The sequence below is a fragment of the Bos indicus genome, chromosome 18 (genome assembly GCF_029378745.1).
Source record: "Bos indicus isolate NIAB-ARS_2022 breed Sahiwal x Tharparkar chromosome 18, NIAB-ARS_B.indTharparkar_mat_pri_1.0, whole genome shotgun sequence".
NCBI lineage: Eukaryota > Metazoa > Chordata > Mammalia > Artiodactyla > Bovidae > Bos > Bos indicus.
Window position 1 is genome coordinate 11,641,798 of NC_091777.1, and position 17,418 is coordinate 11,659,215.

At 50.0% G+C, this 17,418-nt stretch overlaps 1 protein-coding gene across 1 annotated transcript in view; it reads left to right on the forward strand.

The window, feature by feature from the left end:
* Window positions 1-17,418, forward strand: part of CRISPLD2 (cysteine rich secretory protein LCCL domain containing 2) — a 66,626-nt gene that overhangs the window by 41,644 nt on the left and 7,564 nt on the right. Inside the window, exons 12-14 of the mRNA XM_019979361.2 lie at window positions 1,539-1,611; window positions 4,683-4,758; window positions 10,977-11,110. Of these exons, the coding sequence (XP_019834920.1) occupies window positions 1,539-1,611; window positions 4,683-4,758; window positions 10,977-11,110 (283 nt within the window). The remainder of the gene's footprint in view (window positions 1-1,538; window positions 1,612-4,682; window positions 4,759-10,976; window positions 11,111-17,418) is intronic.

The window sequence follows — 17,418 nt, forward strand, 5'->3', positions numbered from 1 at the left end:
ACGTCAAGGCTGTATACTGTCACCCTGCTTATTTAACTTATATACAGAGTACATCATGAGAAATGCGGGACTGGAAGAAGCACAAGCTGGAATCAAGATTGCCGGGAGAAATATCAATAACCTCAGATACACAGATGACGCTACCCTGCATTTAGTGAAGAAGAACTAAAGAGCCTCTTGATGAAAGTGAAAGAGGAGAGTGAAAAAGTTGGCTTAAAGCTCAACATTCAGAAAACTAAGATCATGACATCTAGTCCCATCAATCACTTCATGGCAAATAGATGGGGAAACAATGAAAACAGTGTTAGACTTTATTTTTTCTGGCTCCAAAATCACTGCAGATGGTGATTGCAGCCATGAAATTAAAAGACGCTTACTCCTTGGAAGAAAAGTTATAACCAACCTAGATAGCATATTAAAAAGCAGAGACATTATGTTGCCAACAAAGGTCCATCTAGTCAAAGCTATGGTTTTTCCAGTAGTCATGTATGGATGTGAGAGTTGGACCATGAAGAAAGCTGAGGGCGGAAGAATTGATGCTTTTGAACTGTGGTGTTGGAGAAGATTCTTGAGAGTCCCTTGGACTGCAAGGAGATCCAACCAGTCCATCCTAAAGGAAATCAGTCCTGAATATTCATTGGAAGGACTGATGCTGAAGCTGAAACTCCAATACCTGTTGCGAAGAACCAACTCCTTGGAAAAGACCCTGATGCTGGGAAAGATTGAAGGCGGGAGGAGAAAGGGATGACAGAGGATGACATCACTGACTCAATGGACAGGAGTTTGAGTAAACTCTGGGAGTTGGTGATGGACAGGGAGGCCTAGCGTGCTGCAATTCATGGGGTTGCAAAGAGTCGGACACGACTGAGCAACTGAACTGAACTGAAGGCTGGTTTCTATTACAACAGCAGAGTAGAGTGGTTATAACACAGACCATAGGGCTCAGGGAGCTGGAAATATTTACTCTGACTCTTTAAGAAAGAGTTTGCTGAGGCCTGGACTGAACAAGGACAGGCTGTTAGAGACCACAGGTATTCAGTATTAGAAGTACTTCCTTAGACACAGCATTTGACCTTGAAGGAGTCACCTACCCCTCAGGAAGGGTTTGAGCAATGAGCTGAGGCTGGGAATCAAAAACCAGACCTTCAGCCTGTCCTGTGCAGCCTCAGGGGGTCTCTTAGCTCTTTGGGACCTCAGTTTCCTCGTATACATAATTAGAACAATACCTTCCATGAGGATCCAGCGTGATAAGGTAGAGGGAAAGACTTCAAAGTAGAAAAGCACAATGCTGGCCCCACAGAGAAACTGGTAAGTGTGATGACCTTTGACCTGTAGACACACTTAGGCGTGAGTTTTGTCTCATTCCTTGAGTGGCCCTGGGGGAGGAGTTGGGAGCACTGGGGCCTGGTGCCTGCTGGGTGCTCACCCTGGCTCTCATCCGAGTTCAGAGGCCCAAGTAGCCCCCAGGACCAGCAGCCCCTTTCAGTCTGGAAGCCTGAGGCTCAGGCCCGCCCATGACCTGTTGCTCCCATTCACAGTGCAAGACCTGGACTGCTACACCACCGTGGCCCAGCTCTGCCCGTACGAGAAGCCGGGGACACACTGCCCAAGGTAAGGCTCCCTGGCATCTGGATTTGCAAACACGGGGTCTGGGCTGCGGGGTGGGTAGGGTGGTCAGCGCACGCAGCCACGCACGGCTGAGTTCTAGACGCGGCCCTGGCATGTGTCCACCTAGGAAGTCATTTGCTTTGTGGTCTGAGTCGAGGGCCCACCCGACTTCTCCCTGAGACCGCTCATTCTCAGCCCTGGCTGCACACTGGACTTGCCGCAGAGGCATTAAAAGGACGAATCCCGATCTTCAGGGGTGGCCCAGGAGGGCATCGCATCTTTGGAGGCTTCTGCGTGAGTCCCTTGTGCAGCCCAGTGCCTGCGGCCCGCCATGAGGGACTTACCTGAGAAGGTGATTTGCCCCGCTCACTGTCGCATCCACTAGCAGGAGAGAGTATGTGCTTAGTTGCTCAGCCGTATCTGACTCTTGCGACCCCGTAGACTGTAGCCCGCCAGGCTCTTCTGTCCATGGGATTCTCCAGGCAAGAATATTGGAGTGGGTTGCCGTGTCCTCCTCCAGGGGATTCTTCCCAACCCGGGGATCAAACCCAGGTCTCCCGCTTTGCAGGCAGATTCTTTACCATCTGAGCCACCAGGGAAGCAGAAGAGAGTATTTGACTTCATTTGCTGCCAAGCTCTTCCCAGGCCCCAAGACAGACCTCAGGACCTGTCATTCTTGACCCCTTAGATCAGCTGAGAACTCTGGAAGCTGGTTGACACTGGTCCCCTTGGAATCTGCTCTTTGATTCTTATATTTGATCTGTGATATTTTCTGTGGGTCACTTTAGAACAAGCTTGTTAAAATCCAGCTTTTTGGAGGTAAAACTTACACACAGTGAAATCCACCAGTAATAAGCATACAGGTGGGTGTGTTTTGAACAGTGTGCACCACAGTCCCGATAGAGGACGTTTTCATCACCGCAGCAGGTTCCCTGGTAGTCCGTTCCCCTCCCTCCGCTCTCTCCTGTATCCCTTCCAGCCCCTGATCCGCTTCCTGTCCCTACAGTCGTGCCTTTTCTGAAATCTCATGTACACGGAGCCATCACAGCAGAGACTTGGGTGTCTGGCTTCTTTCACTCCACACGATGCTTTGCAATTCACCTGTGTCCTAGAGCCAACGGGTGATTTGTTTCTTCTTTCACATTGCCGAGTCGTGGTCCACTCTGTGGATGTACCACAGTTTGTCTAAGGAGTGAGTTTTATACACATCTGCCTAAACCTTACTTGGCTGGTTTTTGGAAGATGGTGCGTCATAACTAAAGAAGAGGTGCCTCTGAAGTACCTATTAGACCCTCTCAGAAGATGGGGGATGTAGCACCCCCTGAGCCCTTCTCCTGGCCTGGAGGCCTGTGGGTTCTCCAAGGGGAAGACTGACCTTAAAACCAACAGGTGAGGGACTTCCCTGGTGGTCCAGTGGTTAGGACTCCTGCTTCCATGGCAATGAGCACGGGTTTGATCCCTTGTTGGAGAACCAAGATCTTGCATGCTGGGTGCAGCGGACCCCCCAAAACCTAGCAGGCGGAGACCCCCGAGGGTGAGCAGGAGGAACCCCGGGAGGGTGCTGACGAGGGAGAGGGGGCTGGACTGGGCCCCAGACTCCTCCCCTTGGCTACTCACGTTCCCCTTGGGGCTTTCTCACTGCCACTGCCACCCCCATCACCACGCTGACCTGCCCTGAATGTTCAAGGGAAAACGTCCCTTTAATATTTCCCCGCATGTTAAAGAGAAGCAGAAGGAAGTAATTTCAGAAAGTACAAACAAAAAGAAAAACTTGACATACTACAAGTATCCAAAATGTTTCTGACCTCTCATTCTAGAAGCAGGAAAGAACATTCTTACCCAGATTCTTTTTTTTTTTTTTCTGTTTAAATCTCAGACACATCCTTGTTCTCTCTGCCCACTCTGCCCCTTCGCCCCAAAGGACCCTTTCCACTTCCCGGTCGCTCTGCCTGGCTCTCTTCCCCTTCGGCATCCTGCCTGTCTCTGGGCCAGAGGGCTTCCGGCTGCCTTTTTGGTTTCTTGGTCCCTGGGCTCCAGCCCATGTGTGCTTGTGCCAGATGAAGACAAAAGACCTTTTCTTAAGTCAAGCTTGTGCTCTTTCTTGGTTTGAGAGGCTCCAGTTTGAGGCACTCTCCTCATCCCCTGTGGCAGGGATGTGGTGACTGACACAGCAGTCAGCAAACCCTTCCTGCCCCAGGTTATCAGTGTTCCCTCCCTGGAATATTCTGTGACTCACAGAGGTGAGCACCCCCACCCTTTCCTCATCCAAAACAGGGCAGTGGCCTTAAAAAAAAAATCTATTGATTACAATCTCTATAAGGTACCCGCAGTGTGAACCGGCAAACACCCAAGAATGGGAGATACAACCCCTTACAATTGCATACTCACCTCTGCTAGATTTTTGTTTCATTTCACCTCATTGTTTGTGCATGTCTTTTAATATGAAGAGCTTTTTAAAAAAAACACTTTATTGCAGTGTAGTTGATTTACAGTGTCGGCTTAGTTTCAGGTGTACAGCAAAATGAATCAGTTATGTAATCAGCTATTGCTGTTGCTCAGTAGTGTTAGGCTCTGTGACTCCATGGGCTGCAGCATGCCAAGCTTCCCTGTCCTTCACCGTCTTCTGGAGTTGGCTCCAACTCATGTCCATTGAGTCGGTGATGCCATCCAGCCACCTCATCCTGTCACCCCCTTCTCCTCCTGCCCTCCATCTTTCCATCTATACCTACTCTTTGAGATTCTCTTTCCTTAGTCATTACAGAGTACTGAGTATAGTTGCTCGTGCTATACAGTAGTATAGAGTGGGATCTTACAGAAAGTCTATTTTGTATATAGTAGTGTGTATATGTCAATAAAATTCTACATGTGCTTTTAAGAAAAGGAAAAATATCTTTTATCACTGCTAGGGCGAGAGAGGTATATATGTATTTTTTCTTAAAGAGTAGACTGTGGTAATAATTGCCTTTCATCTAAGTACTAAATCTTGATGAGCAAATAGAGGGCCAGCTGCTTTTCTCAAGAAGTTTTGTTTTCTGCCGATGATAACCATTCCCTAAACGCTTCTTGTTTTCCAGAGTTCGCTGTCCAGCGCACTGCAAAGACGAGCCATCCTACTGGGCTCCCGTGTTTGGAAGCAACATCTATGCAGACGTGAGTATTCTGGCCTTATCGGTGACTGCCTCACAGAAACCACGTCCCAGGGTCTGGACATCAGAAACTTAAAATCTCATTCCTGTGCCTCTAGATAAATTTATACCATCCATTTCTGCTACCAGTGCTCTAGTTTCTGCATTTTCAGAAGTATTTGTGCTTCCACCAATGTGTGCTGATGAACGCAGACATGGGTGTGCCTCCTCTTACCCAGACAGCTTCAGAGTTTGGTGAACTGACTCCTGCTCCCTCACTGACAAGCTCTTCTCATGTGAAGGCTGCCATGCATCACATACTGCACTCCCCCAGATACTTAATAACCTTTCTGGCTCTCCTGATGCTTGTGCAGCTGTTGGTCTTCTCTACTCATTGCATTTCTTTTGGCTATGTACATACACTGAACTAAAAGCACACAGAAGAAAATGCAAACTCCCACCAATTTGCCTCCTGTGATAACCACTCTTATTATATTCCACTTTTCCATCCTAACTTTAGCAAGGAAACTTTAGCTTGGTTGTTTTTTAAGTTTTATTGAAATATAGTTGATTTACAGAGTTGTGTTAATTTCTACTGTACAGAAAAGTGACTCAGTTACACATACATATTCTTTTTCATACTCTTTTCTATTCTGGTTTGTCACAGGATGGTGAATATGGTTCTCTGTGCTCCAGAGTAGGCCCTTGTTGTTTATCCATCTTACAGATAAGAGTCTGCAGATGTGGCTCCTACAGAACAAGGTCTCTCCCTCCTGTGATCCAGGGTTTAGGGACACGGTGACCCAGGAGATGTGAATACGGTCACAGCTCTGCCCGGCAGGCTCTGTGATCTTCTTGACCAAGCCATTCACTTCTGTGTAGAATGAGCCAGGGCTGGGGTTTTCTAGTTCGGGGAATCCTCCAGATCTGAAAGTCCATGAGTAGATCAGCTTCACTCAACCCCAGCTAATGTTTTTGCTCAGCTTTCCTCATCTTCATTTCTGTAGTTCCCCTGCATCCACTGTCGCCACCCCCACCTTTGCCTCCATCTGCCTTCATTTATTCTGGACTCCGGTAGTGTGAGCTCACTGAGTTCTATAAAGTCAAAGCAAACTTCATGACTGACCTCCCCCCACCCCTCATCTTTTTTTCCTCTCCTCTTTAAATGAGCCTTTTTTTTTTTTTCTCCTTGAAAGGTGCTTAGCCAAAGTGGAGCTCTACAAGTTTAATGAGGAAATAAAACAATGTGAATCAATGTTATACCAAATATTTAAGCCACAACCTGCTACTGAAAGACAAAGTCTTTGATTTTCAAGGGCTTTAAATATAAAAGGACGAGCAAGATGATTCTAGGAAAGTACAAAAAGACAAACAGATAAAGCAGGAGTGGCAATATTGCTATCTGATAAAGTGGAATTTAAACATACTGAATGGGACGAGACAATTCATTATGCAGTGGCACAAAAGGTACAATTAATGTAGATGTGAAATTCAAGTCCATATGCTCCAAACAGTGTAGCAGCTAAACATATAAAGCAAAAAAAAAAAAAAAAAAAAGTTTAGAAATGCAAGGAAAACTTGATGAAATTTTAATAATAATATAAGGCTACATTTTACTTTGTTATAGGTTCTTAAAAACATCATCACTAGGTATTGTCACTCCCATCTTACAGAGACGGACAGGGAGGCTCAGAATAACCTGCCCCAGATCACGCCACTGGCAGTGGCAAAGGCGAGATGCAGATGAGGGCGTGTCTTGTCTTTGGGTCTGTTCTGCCTGCATGAATGTTGCTGCACTTCTGAATACACAGGTGTGAACAGGCCTGTGTGAAAACCTGTATTCAGTCTCTAAGTTATTCACTAGGATTTTGAGCTTTTGACATCACTGTGCCGGTGCCCATGACAGGGCTTGGCGTATAGTAATTGTTCAATTAATGTTTGTTAAAAGAATAAGTAGATAAAAATACTGCAGTAGTCAATGCCTAAACATCTCTTGAGAAAATTTTTTAAAAAAGGAAGGAAGGAAGGGAGAAAGAAAGAGAAAACTAACCCTGTTTCAGAGGCTCTTTTCTGGCCTCGGTTTCTAGGTCACTCTGTATTCTGGGAAATGATGATGCCCCTGGAAAATGTCTGTTTAGCTAAGAGATTTATTTTGGGAGAGTTGTCTCCAGGCCTTTGAAGGACCCAACAGTGCCTCCCTCGGCGAGCGTTCCTTGGCAGACCCCGCACTTTGTGGTGAGCTGCAGGCAGGGGGAGCACCAGGGTGCAGCCTGTGAACCACGTCTGGGTCAGAAGATGCAAAAACTCAAGCCCTGGCTGTGACATTAAACAGGCCTGGGATGGTGGACGAGCCTTGCCCTGTTCTGAACCTCAGTTTTCTGATCTGTCCCATCTCCCTCTGTGGCTCCTTGAGTTCTCACACTCGTGCGTGCACCAGAATCCCCAGAGGGCTTGTTCAGACAGAGTTCCGGGTCCCACCCCCACCGCGTTTCAGACTCGGGGGTCTGGGGCAGAGCCAGGGAATCTGCATTTCTAGCAAGTTCCCTGGGGGTGCTGATGCTGCTGGTCTGAGATGGCACTTCAAGGACCCCTCGGTGGGAGATGACAGTCCTGTGGGAATTTTCGATAATGGTGATGGTGAGAGCAATGATTATGGTGGTGTTTGTTTTGTTACCTGACATCTGTTGAGCACTTGCTGTGTGCAGGCCTGCATTTAGCCTGTGATCTTTACATAATCACCTCGCTAGCCCCTCTCGGGGTCTTATTGAACCCTGTGGAATAGTGTGCAGCTTGCCGGCTCTGAGCAGCAGTCCTGGCTCTGCTGTTTGCCAGCCCAGTGATTTGGGGCAAGTCTTTAAACCTCTGTTAAGAGGGAATAATAGTGGTGGTGATGATGACATAATAATAATGATGATGATGATGATACTGGGTAGGTTACTGGGAGTTACTGTATCAATCACTTGAAACACTCAGAACTTGGCCTGTAGTGATAAATGCTCAGAAAGATTACCTATGATGATCCCTGCTTTATGTTGAGAAGATAGAGCCTCTGAGGGTTAAAATAGGTCATCCAAGGCCACCCAGCCAACCAGTGGTGGGGGCAGGGGTGCTGAGACCAGATCTCTGTTGATAGTGCTTGTGAATAAGTATCCAGATACCGGTGTTGCCAATATGTTGGTGTTGGAGAAGACTCTTGAGTGTCCGTTGGACAGCAAGGAGATCAAACCACTCAATCCTAAAGGAAATCAACCCTGAATATTCATTGGAAGGACTGATGCTGAAGCTGAAGCTCCAATATTTTGGCCATCTGATGTGAAGAGTCGACTCACTGGAAAAGACCCGGATGTTGGGAAAGGTTGAGGGCAGGAGGAGAAGGGGACGACAGAGGATGGGATGGTTGGATGCATCACTGGCTCAAAGGATATGAGTTTGAGCAAACTCTGGGAGATGATGAAGGACAGGGAAGCCTGGCCTGCTGCAGTCCGTGGGGTCGCAGAGTCAGACACAACTGAGTGACTGAACAACAACGAAGTTGGTGTTGCCTCGGGTCTTGAGGAGAGAAAGCAGATACCTTGTACCTTTGGGGAAGCAGAGGTGAGAGGAGACGTGTGGGAGGAGGAAGCGGAGGAGAGTGTTTGTCTGCCATCAGCAGTGGAAGGCGTGTGCGGTGATCACCAGCCCATGCAGTGAGGAGGATGAGGTCCTGGGTGTGAGGGTCCCATGCCTGCTGTTATTGTGGGAACTTCTGTACCGCTGGTGCCCAGACACCCTCGGGGGCCGGGGCAGAGGACCGTCCCAGAGGCCCCAACACCGGAGCACCCGGCCTCTTGGCAGCTGTGGTCAGAGGATATGCCTCCTGGGCAGGCCCTGGGTCTGGTCACTCATAGAGTGTGAGCAATACAGAGAGGGAGACGGAAGAACCCCCAGTCCTGCCCACCGGCGGACAGTGAGCCCCAGCTCAGCCCTGCAAACAGCAAACGTAGGAGGATTCCACAACGATCATTTCCTTCGTAGAGTCTCCCTGCCTCTCTTTGAGATGGAGCAGACTTATTGCTTGTTAATCTTCTAGGGACACAAACCCTTCTGAGAACTGGAAAGTTGTGGATCCTTCCTCCGAGGAGGTGGGGGTGGAGAAGGCTTCTTTGTATTGATAAAGTTGACCAACCATCCCAGTTTGCCTGGGATGCTGGGTTTCCCAGGCTCAGTGCTAAAACCTCGAAAGTTCTTGCCAACACTCTAGGCCCACAGAGTTCTGCCTGCAGCCTCAGGGCCTCGCAGATGTCCCGGAGCCTGCTTCAGGCTAAGGAATCCGGCCCTTATCTGTTTAATGTATGAACTGAAGACAAGATATGTTCACGCAGGATTAGAAAAACTGGCCTTCAGCGCCTCAGGTCAGTCAGTGGTGGGAAGCAAGAAATCCAGTTCTCTCATCTTTAGTGTGAGGGTGCCAGTCGGCTCTGAGACTCTCCAGCTTTTAACAGCAATATTAACTTCCCAGGGAGCGGGCAGGGCAGGGCCTTCTATTGTGAGTGTTTTTTCCTTCTTCTGCAAAACCAGCAGCTTGTTTGGAATAGCCTGGATTTGGAAGGGACGTGGCAGGAGCTGGCAGTCTGCAGGGATGTTGGGTCTTTCTCTCTGCCTCTGACCCTCCAGTCCACCTCTTGCAAGGACCCTTGGAATTCCACTGGACCCACTGGGGTAATTTAGGACCCTCTCGTCTCGAGGTCCCTAGCTTTGTCACGTCTTCAGAGTCTTTGTGCTGTGTCAGGTCACATGCCCACATGTTTCAGGAATGAGGGTGGGCATCTTCAGTGGGCATTTCCGTTATTTTGCTGACCACAGAGGCTCAGACTTGACCCTTCGCCTGATCTTGTTTGGAATTGCTACTAAACCATGAAGTGTCTTCAGGGCCTTGGCAATGTTGTCCAATCTCACTGAGCCTGTGTTTCTGGACTATAAAATGGGAGTAACGTAGTCACCCATCTCACTGGGAGATGAAATGAGATGACAAGCAAAAGCAGCCCAGGGCTGGTATTCAGTAAGCTCAGTCGCCATCAGCTCTGCTCACCGTGGGAGCCTGTCGACTCCACAGGTGGGCTGGCTCCCCTCGTGCCTGCAGCCCTGGCTGCACCTGGCAAATACAGCCTCAGGCTTCACCCCAGAGCAGCCAAATCTGTGGAATCGGGGGGGCATAGGAAGGGCATCACCAGGTAAAGACCACAGCTGCAGTGAGGGTGGAGGCTCGCTGCCAAGGCCAGCGTCGGAGTCCAGCATAGGCCGGATAAAGGACCACAGAAGGGTGTTACTTTGAGTCGGCCTCAGCATCACCTGGCCCTCACCTGAGGGGATGGTTCTGAGTCTGTAGGTATGTCAGGAGCCTGCATCTTTCACAAGCACTGGCCTCCCCAGCCCTGAATGAGTCTCCCCAGCTTTGAGAAACGTTGATTAATTACTCTCAGACAACCCAGTCTGAAGAGCGTTTTTCTACTGGATAAGTCAAGACCCTAATGGAAGTTGAACCCGATGATTGTCCTACCCAGGGATTGGATGACTCAACGACTTTAGAAAACAGCGTCTCCTGCCCTTGCTTGAAACGGGCTTGTGTGGCACCTGGAGTGAACCCAGATGCCCCACGGCCCTCACGGCCCCAAGTGACTGGCCCCTGCTCACCTCCTCCCCCCTCTCCTGCTGCTTGCTGTCTGACTCACTGTGTTCCAGCCACCCTGGCCCCTTTTTCTATTCTTTGGATATGACAAGTTCACTGTGCTCCAGGGCCTTTGCACGGGCTGCTCCCTCTTCCTGGGACACTCCTCCCAGAGACGTCCCCATGCCTGTGGGAGTCTTCCCATATTAACTGTTCTAAAAGAGCCCCTTAATCTTATCTCATGATCAGGTTTTGTTTTCTTCGTGGGTGAGTTCCTCGTTTGTGTATTTGTTTGTCTGTCTCTCTTGACTCCGTGAAGGCAGAACCTTTATTTTGTTCCCCCCGAATCCTCTTGCATCTAGTACAGTGCCCGGCACATAGTAGGTGTTCAGAAAATATTTGTCAAAATAGGAACGAATGAGGGATGAGGCCAGGTCTCGCTGGAGAGGCCGTGGAGGAATTGAGGTAGTGATGGTTACTTCCTAGGGTTTGGTGGGGTCAACATCCTACCAACCAGCAAGCCAAGGCACGGTTGACCCCATGAGGGTGTGACTGAAGGCCTGACCTTCACACTAATCACAGCCTTCCTGCACTTTCAGACTTCCAGCATCTGTAAGACTGCCGTGCACGCAGGGGTCATCCGGAATGAGAGTGGGGGCTACGTGGACGTGATGCCCGTGGATAAAAAGAAGACCTACGTGGCCTCGCTCAGGAATGGAGTCCAGTCTGAAAGGTAGGGCTGCTTTCTTGGACACTCAACACCCAAGGCCTGTGGCGGCCGTTGGAGAAGGGCCACAGTCAGTGCCCTTTAATATAAAGCTTGGGCAGACTTGGCGCGTGTTCTCAGTAGAACACCCAGGACAAGCCTGTCCTTCTCTCTTCCTTTCTTTTTTCAAAATAAGAGCTTGTTTCTCTGCCCAGCGCATGTTTTTGTAGACAATTTAGAGGTGTCAGAAAAGCCCCAAGGAAAACCATCACCCATTTCCTCTCACCTGGGGGAGTTAGAGATCTTTGGTGTGCGTCCCCATGGTCCTTTTTTCGGAATGTATGTGTGCATGCCCCCCCGCCCCTCTCCTCAAAAGACAAAGGGATCAAGTTATAGTCACACAGCAGTTCTCTAGCTGCGTCACAATATAGCTGCATTCCGTTACCCAGCTAAGAGCCGAGTCTGGAGTGCAGCAGACCTAGGCTCTGCTCCTTCCCAACTTTGTGACCCAGAGCCGGTTGCCTGGTTTCTCGAGCCTCCGCTTTCTGGCCTGGAACATGGGGAGAACTACAGTCCCCACCTCTGGGGGGTGTTGCAAGGCTGATGGGGCTGTTGCCCAGCTTTTCTGGCCAGGACACCAGCCACATTGGACTGGGGCCCACGCTGATGACCGCATTTACTTTAATCACCTCTTTGAAGTCCCCTTCTCCAAGTACAGTCACGTTCCGAGGGCAGCGGGGATTGGGAGGTCCACATGGGAACTTGGGGTGGGGGCGCACAAGCCAGCTGGCCCACTCCAGGGGAAATGATGAAGATGTTGTACTTGGGGGACCGCTTTGGAAAAGGCATATAGAGTCAAGGGTACAGACTGTGCCGGGCCCCGTGAAACCCAGGCTGTCGTGGCTCCCTGGCACTCTGCCACTGTCCGCACCCTCCCAGCCTCCTGGGGCGCTGCAAGGGCGGACCCTGCAGAATCAAATGACAGGGATCCTGGCAGGGGGTAGGGGCGCACGGGGTGTGCTCGGTCACAGCCATCAGCCACGAACACCCGGAGTTAGTGGCTTCTGCGTTTTCTCCTTCAAAGCCTGCAACCTCTGTGTGGGAAAAGCTTAATGAAGGGAAATTCCATTGATTTAATGGGAGGGAAATGAAGCAGCTGATTAGGTGGAATTTCCTGGTGGGGCTGGAAAGAAATCCCAGGACACCCATCTCTTGAGTTCACTGTGTCCCTTTGAAAGAGAAAACGCCTTGGTGAGAAGCTGATAGGCTGGCCTTCTTATCCTTGAGAGGGCCCCAGCAGCTCCACCCCCACCCTAGGCTAGGACACAGGGGGGTCTCTACAGAGGACTGGGGACCAACAGAGGGTCCCCCAAAGTGCCTTCTTCCCCACTGTTGACTGCCCCCGTCCATCTGTAGTTCTCTCTGCCCAAGGAGCCGCCTGAAATGCTGTCGTTCTACCTGCCCTTGATGCTCACGGTGCCTTGGCTCCAGGGCCCCCAGGATCCCCCAGCCCGAGGTGCTCAAGTCCTTATTGTCGTTGTGGTTGTTTAGTCGTTCAGGCACGTCTGACTCTTGTGACCCCATCGACTGTAGCGCACCAGGCTCCCCTGTCCATGGGATCTCCCAGGCAAGAATACTGGAGTGGGTTGCCATTTCCCTCTCCAGGGGATCTTCCTGACTCAGGGATCGAACCCACGTCTCCCACATTGGCAGGCAGATTCTTTACCTCTGAGCCACCAGGGAAGCCCCCAAGTCCTTATATACAATGACAAAGAACAGGAGGCCGTCCACATCCATGGACTCCACAGCCACGGGTGGACATGGAATGGATACAGAGGGCTGACTGTGTCTTGCGGGCAGCCTTCCCCAGGCCCCGGAGTGGTTGATGCCCACTACTCAGACAGGTTCTACTGAGCGGACAGTTTGCTTCCCTTCCTTCTTGGGCTCTTTCCCCCTGAGTAGGTCATGCAGGCTGAAATCTGTGATCAGCTGAATTCTGTGGTGAGCTTCCCAACCTGTAGAGGGAAAATGATAGCAGCCACCTCCAGTGTTGGGGAAAACAGTGGGTCTCCGAGTAGGCTCTGCAGAGCAGCATCCAAATTGACTGGGAGTTTGCTAGAGAAGCACATTGTCTGGCCCACCCGGGACAGACACTTGGGGAGCGTAGTCTCCCCATGGGGGCCCTGCCTCCTGCTGGAGGGTGACCGCTGCTGCCAGAGGGGGTGATGCAGGGTGGCCACGTCCCGGCACACACAGTTGCACTGTCCGTGATTCTGATAGTTTGTGAGGTAGTGTATCTGCGGGGGCCCAGACCCATGCCGGGATGGGTGGGCGCCAGGGGTAGTCTGCCCTGCGTGTGCAGGGGAGAGGCCAGCCCAGAGGGAACATGGGGTCTGAGGGCAGCTGGGAGCCCTCTGCACTGCTCGTCAGCCGGGTGTCCTGGGGCAGGCAGTCTCCCCAGGCCTCCGTCAGTGTCTGCTGTGAGGATTAAATGAGAAAGTATGTGCAAAGCGCTCACCAGCGGCTTAGAGCAAGTGTCTAACAGACCCTCTGGTCTGGCCGTTATGACACCTCAAGGCCAGTTTTGAACCTCAGGACTCTTTGGTTCTTTTCACGTAGGGTCAGGTAACGCGACTCTAGGAAGTAGCCTACATGGATTATTCCAGGACAAGGGAGAAAGCATCGTGCAGGAATTACTCTTTCATCCTGATATTCATCCGTTTCGCATGCTCTCACCTATCAGGTGTCACACATGGGGTGAACCCTCACAGTGTCCCAGGCACTGGGACCCAGCGGGGAACACGTAGTCCCCATCTCCGCCCCCCGGGACTTGTCACCTGGTTGCAGGACAGACAGTGCAGAAATAACAACTTCAGTAGCAGGGCACAGGCGTCTCTGCTGTGGAGGGTGGTGCCGGGAGCCGAGCACACCCAGCAGGGCCCCATCTTACTGTCAGGAGGGGCCTCTGTGGTAATGTGGCTCCTGCAGAGATGTCTGGCTGCTGCAGGCAGGGCAGCCCCCTCCTCCCCTTCTTTAGATGGGACCTCAGAGCCCCTCTGCGTACGGACCAGTGCTGAGAAATTTCCCTGGAGCCTGTTCCCATTAGGGACTGTGGGAACCCAGCCTGAGGCTGGTGACTCTGTCCTCAGTGTCTGCAGGGCCCCTGGAGTGGTCATAGCTGTCCCAAGGGAGACTGTGGACACTGGACATACAGCACCCGTTCACAGAAAGCCACCTTTAAATTTAGGGAATCCTTCAATCAGTCAAACAAACAAACCTCCTCAACAGAATTCTCAGTACACGGACCAAAAGTTGGTTCTGCGTCAAAGTGTCTTCAGTTTAGCAATTGTCTTTTTCTAGAAGAGGATTTCCTGAAAGTTTTGAAAGATGACCATGCAGAACCGGGACCACGTAAGACGACAGGCACTTTCTCTCTCTCTCACACACATGTGCCCATGAAAGCATGGAAGGGAAAGGAATCCGGGAGAACTTTAGATGTTGGGACCTGGGTTTGTCCAGATGTTCTCAGAAAGAAGTGACATCTGGAAGAATATCAGTTCAGGATTTTTTTTTTTTCCTGAGGCCAGGACTGATTTTAAAGACAGATTTCACAATGAGATTGGGAAATATACCAAACAATGACAGATAATACTCTTGGTCACAATGACCTGTTTACAGAGGTTGATGGTATATACGTGGATCAATGTTTACCCAAATAGTAGGCCACCTGGAGTAGCATTTATGGGGCAGCTCCTGTGTGCTGGGCACTGTCCCTGGGGCTGGGGCCACAGCAGAGTCAGAAGAAGCCAAAATTCTTGTCCTCAGAGGCCTCTGTCTACTGGGGCATGTACAGATACATACCGTGAGCCACACAGGGGATTTAGAAGCAAATGATTAGAGCACAGTTGATCTACAGTGTTGTGTTAGTTTCAGGTGTACAAGACAGTGAGTCAGTTCTACATGTGCATATATCCACTTTTTTTTTTTAGATTCTTTCCCCAACACATGGGGATTTTAAGGTTTCTAGTAATCATAGTGAAAAAGAAACAGAAGGGAGAATTTAGAGCACATTCATTTCATCCAATGAATCAACATTATTATTGTTTCAATATGTACAAACAGAAGTGTTGGTGGGAAACTTGCACTCCTCTTTTCTCGTAAGAGCTGGGAAACCCAGCGGGTGTTTCACACACACAACGCGTCTCAGTTTGGGTGAGCTGCATTTCAAGCCCTCGGTAACCACCGTGAGCTCCAGGAGTCTCGAGGGTCAGGTGTCTGAAACTCTCTCAACTTGTGCAGAAACTCTGGGAAGCAGAAACCACTGGCCATTATTTCCAGATGGAATGAGCTTTGCACTCTCCCCCAGGCTGGCTGGACCAAGCTGGGCTGGTTTCCCCCGGCGTCTCCCTCCCTCTCTGCTCCTGTTTCCCAGCACTCTCAGATCTGTACTACCATTAGCTCAGCTCACCTCCCAGCAGTCCCATGAGGCAGAGACCACAGTTACCCACATGTATCAATAAGGAAAGGGAGGCTTAACAGAGAGGTTAAAGGACTTGCCCAAGGGCACCCCAATAAGCGGCAGGGCCCATACTTGAACTCAGGCTGGTAACCAGCACACGTGACTTCTCACTGCAGACAAGTTGTTGACCGAAGAAGGGGCTGGGGTGAGCCTTAACACTCCTAAGGTACACTTGTTTGTAAACTTTACAAATATTAATTAGAAGAGAAATACTTATTATTTAAATAGTAGGGCTTCCCTGGTAACTCAGACGGTAGAGAATCGCATCTGGGACCCCTCTGTACTGCTTGCCAGCTGGGTGTCCTCGGGCCGGCAGTCTCCCCTGCCTCTGTCAGTGTGTCCTTACAATGCAGGAGACTCAAGTTTGATCCCTGGGTCAGGAAGATCCCCTGAAGGGAATGGCAACCCACTGCAGAATTCTTGCCTGAAGAATACCATGGACAGAGGAGCCTGGCGGGCTGTATAGTCCACGGGGTCAGCAAAGAGTCAGACATGACTGATCAACTGACACTTTCACTTTCTATTTAAATAATATGTCTAGGGATTAGAAAAGAAGAGTTCCTATAAGCATTCTGTTAATCTCTGTTAACAGCTTTTTTTAATAACTTTTCCAGGCTTCCCCTACCCCACCCTGGGCAATACACATAAAAATGAAAATGGAGATTGTATTTTTTTTCCCTAAAAAAATATTTTCTAAAATTGTTTTCTCCTAAAAAATATTTTCTATTTCATGAAATGAGATGAAGAGGTTTGAGGATTCCTTGGGGATTGGGCTTATGCATGGATAATTCACTCGCCGCCGTGCACCTGCCTACCATTCCCTTGATGGGAGAATGTGGTTTCAGTCTTGTGGGGTGACGCTGTCCATGGCCCAGGGCTTGAGCTCCGGTCAAGTGCACAGCACTGACCCAGAACCTTCCCTGGATGAGCTCATTCACCTCCTACAGGGCCCCTGAGGAGGGGGTGCTTTTGCAAATTCTGTCCTCAGAAGCAGAAACTGAGGCTCAGAGAAATGGATTAACCACCCCAAGGTCCGATAGATAAGATCTGGAACTATTTCTGTCTGACTCTTGAAGTTTCCTGGAAGATAAGTAGAGGGTGAGAATCTGGGAGAACAGATTAGAATATTTAAAAAAATGTTTATGTATGTATAATACGCTATACATATAAATACGTACATGTTCATGTATGCATATAAGTGATATTGCTTAGTACTAAAAAAGATGTTGCACATTTAAAGCCAGGATAGCAATCCTCTGCCATCCTTTTGTCGCTGGGTTCCATACCTCCGGGGTTAGCTGCCAACTAGTGGACCGTCCATCCCAGGACAGAGGTACACTGTCCTCTCTCTTTAATCCAGTCTCTGTCATGTGCTGCCAAACGCCAACCACTTCCTCCCTGAGTAATTTTCGCCCGCAGGAGTGAGCTTCCAGGAAAAGCCTTATGCTTTTGGCTCCTGGCGGACCTGCAACCTCCCCCCTCCCAAGGGGCTCCCGGAGTTTGAGCCCCAACTGCCATGTGGGGTTGGCCAGTGTGGTCCTCAGCAGTGGTGTGGCCACAGCCCATCCATTTAGGATGAGGGTTGGGAAAGGGTCCCAGAGCATCCACAGAGCTGCATCCGTGTCCCAGCTGCACCTGGAACAGGTGTTCTGTTTGGGGCAAATCACGTCACCTCTCAGAGCCTTGCTTTCCTTTCTGTAAGTGGGAGGAACCCTGGAGATCTCTCGGGGGGCTGCGGGGACTGGATGGGGTAAGATTACATAACGAACGGAGGCGGCAGTGGGGTGCGGCGGTGTGTGTGCCAGACATAGCTGCT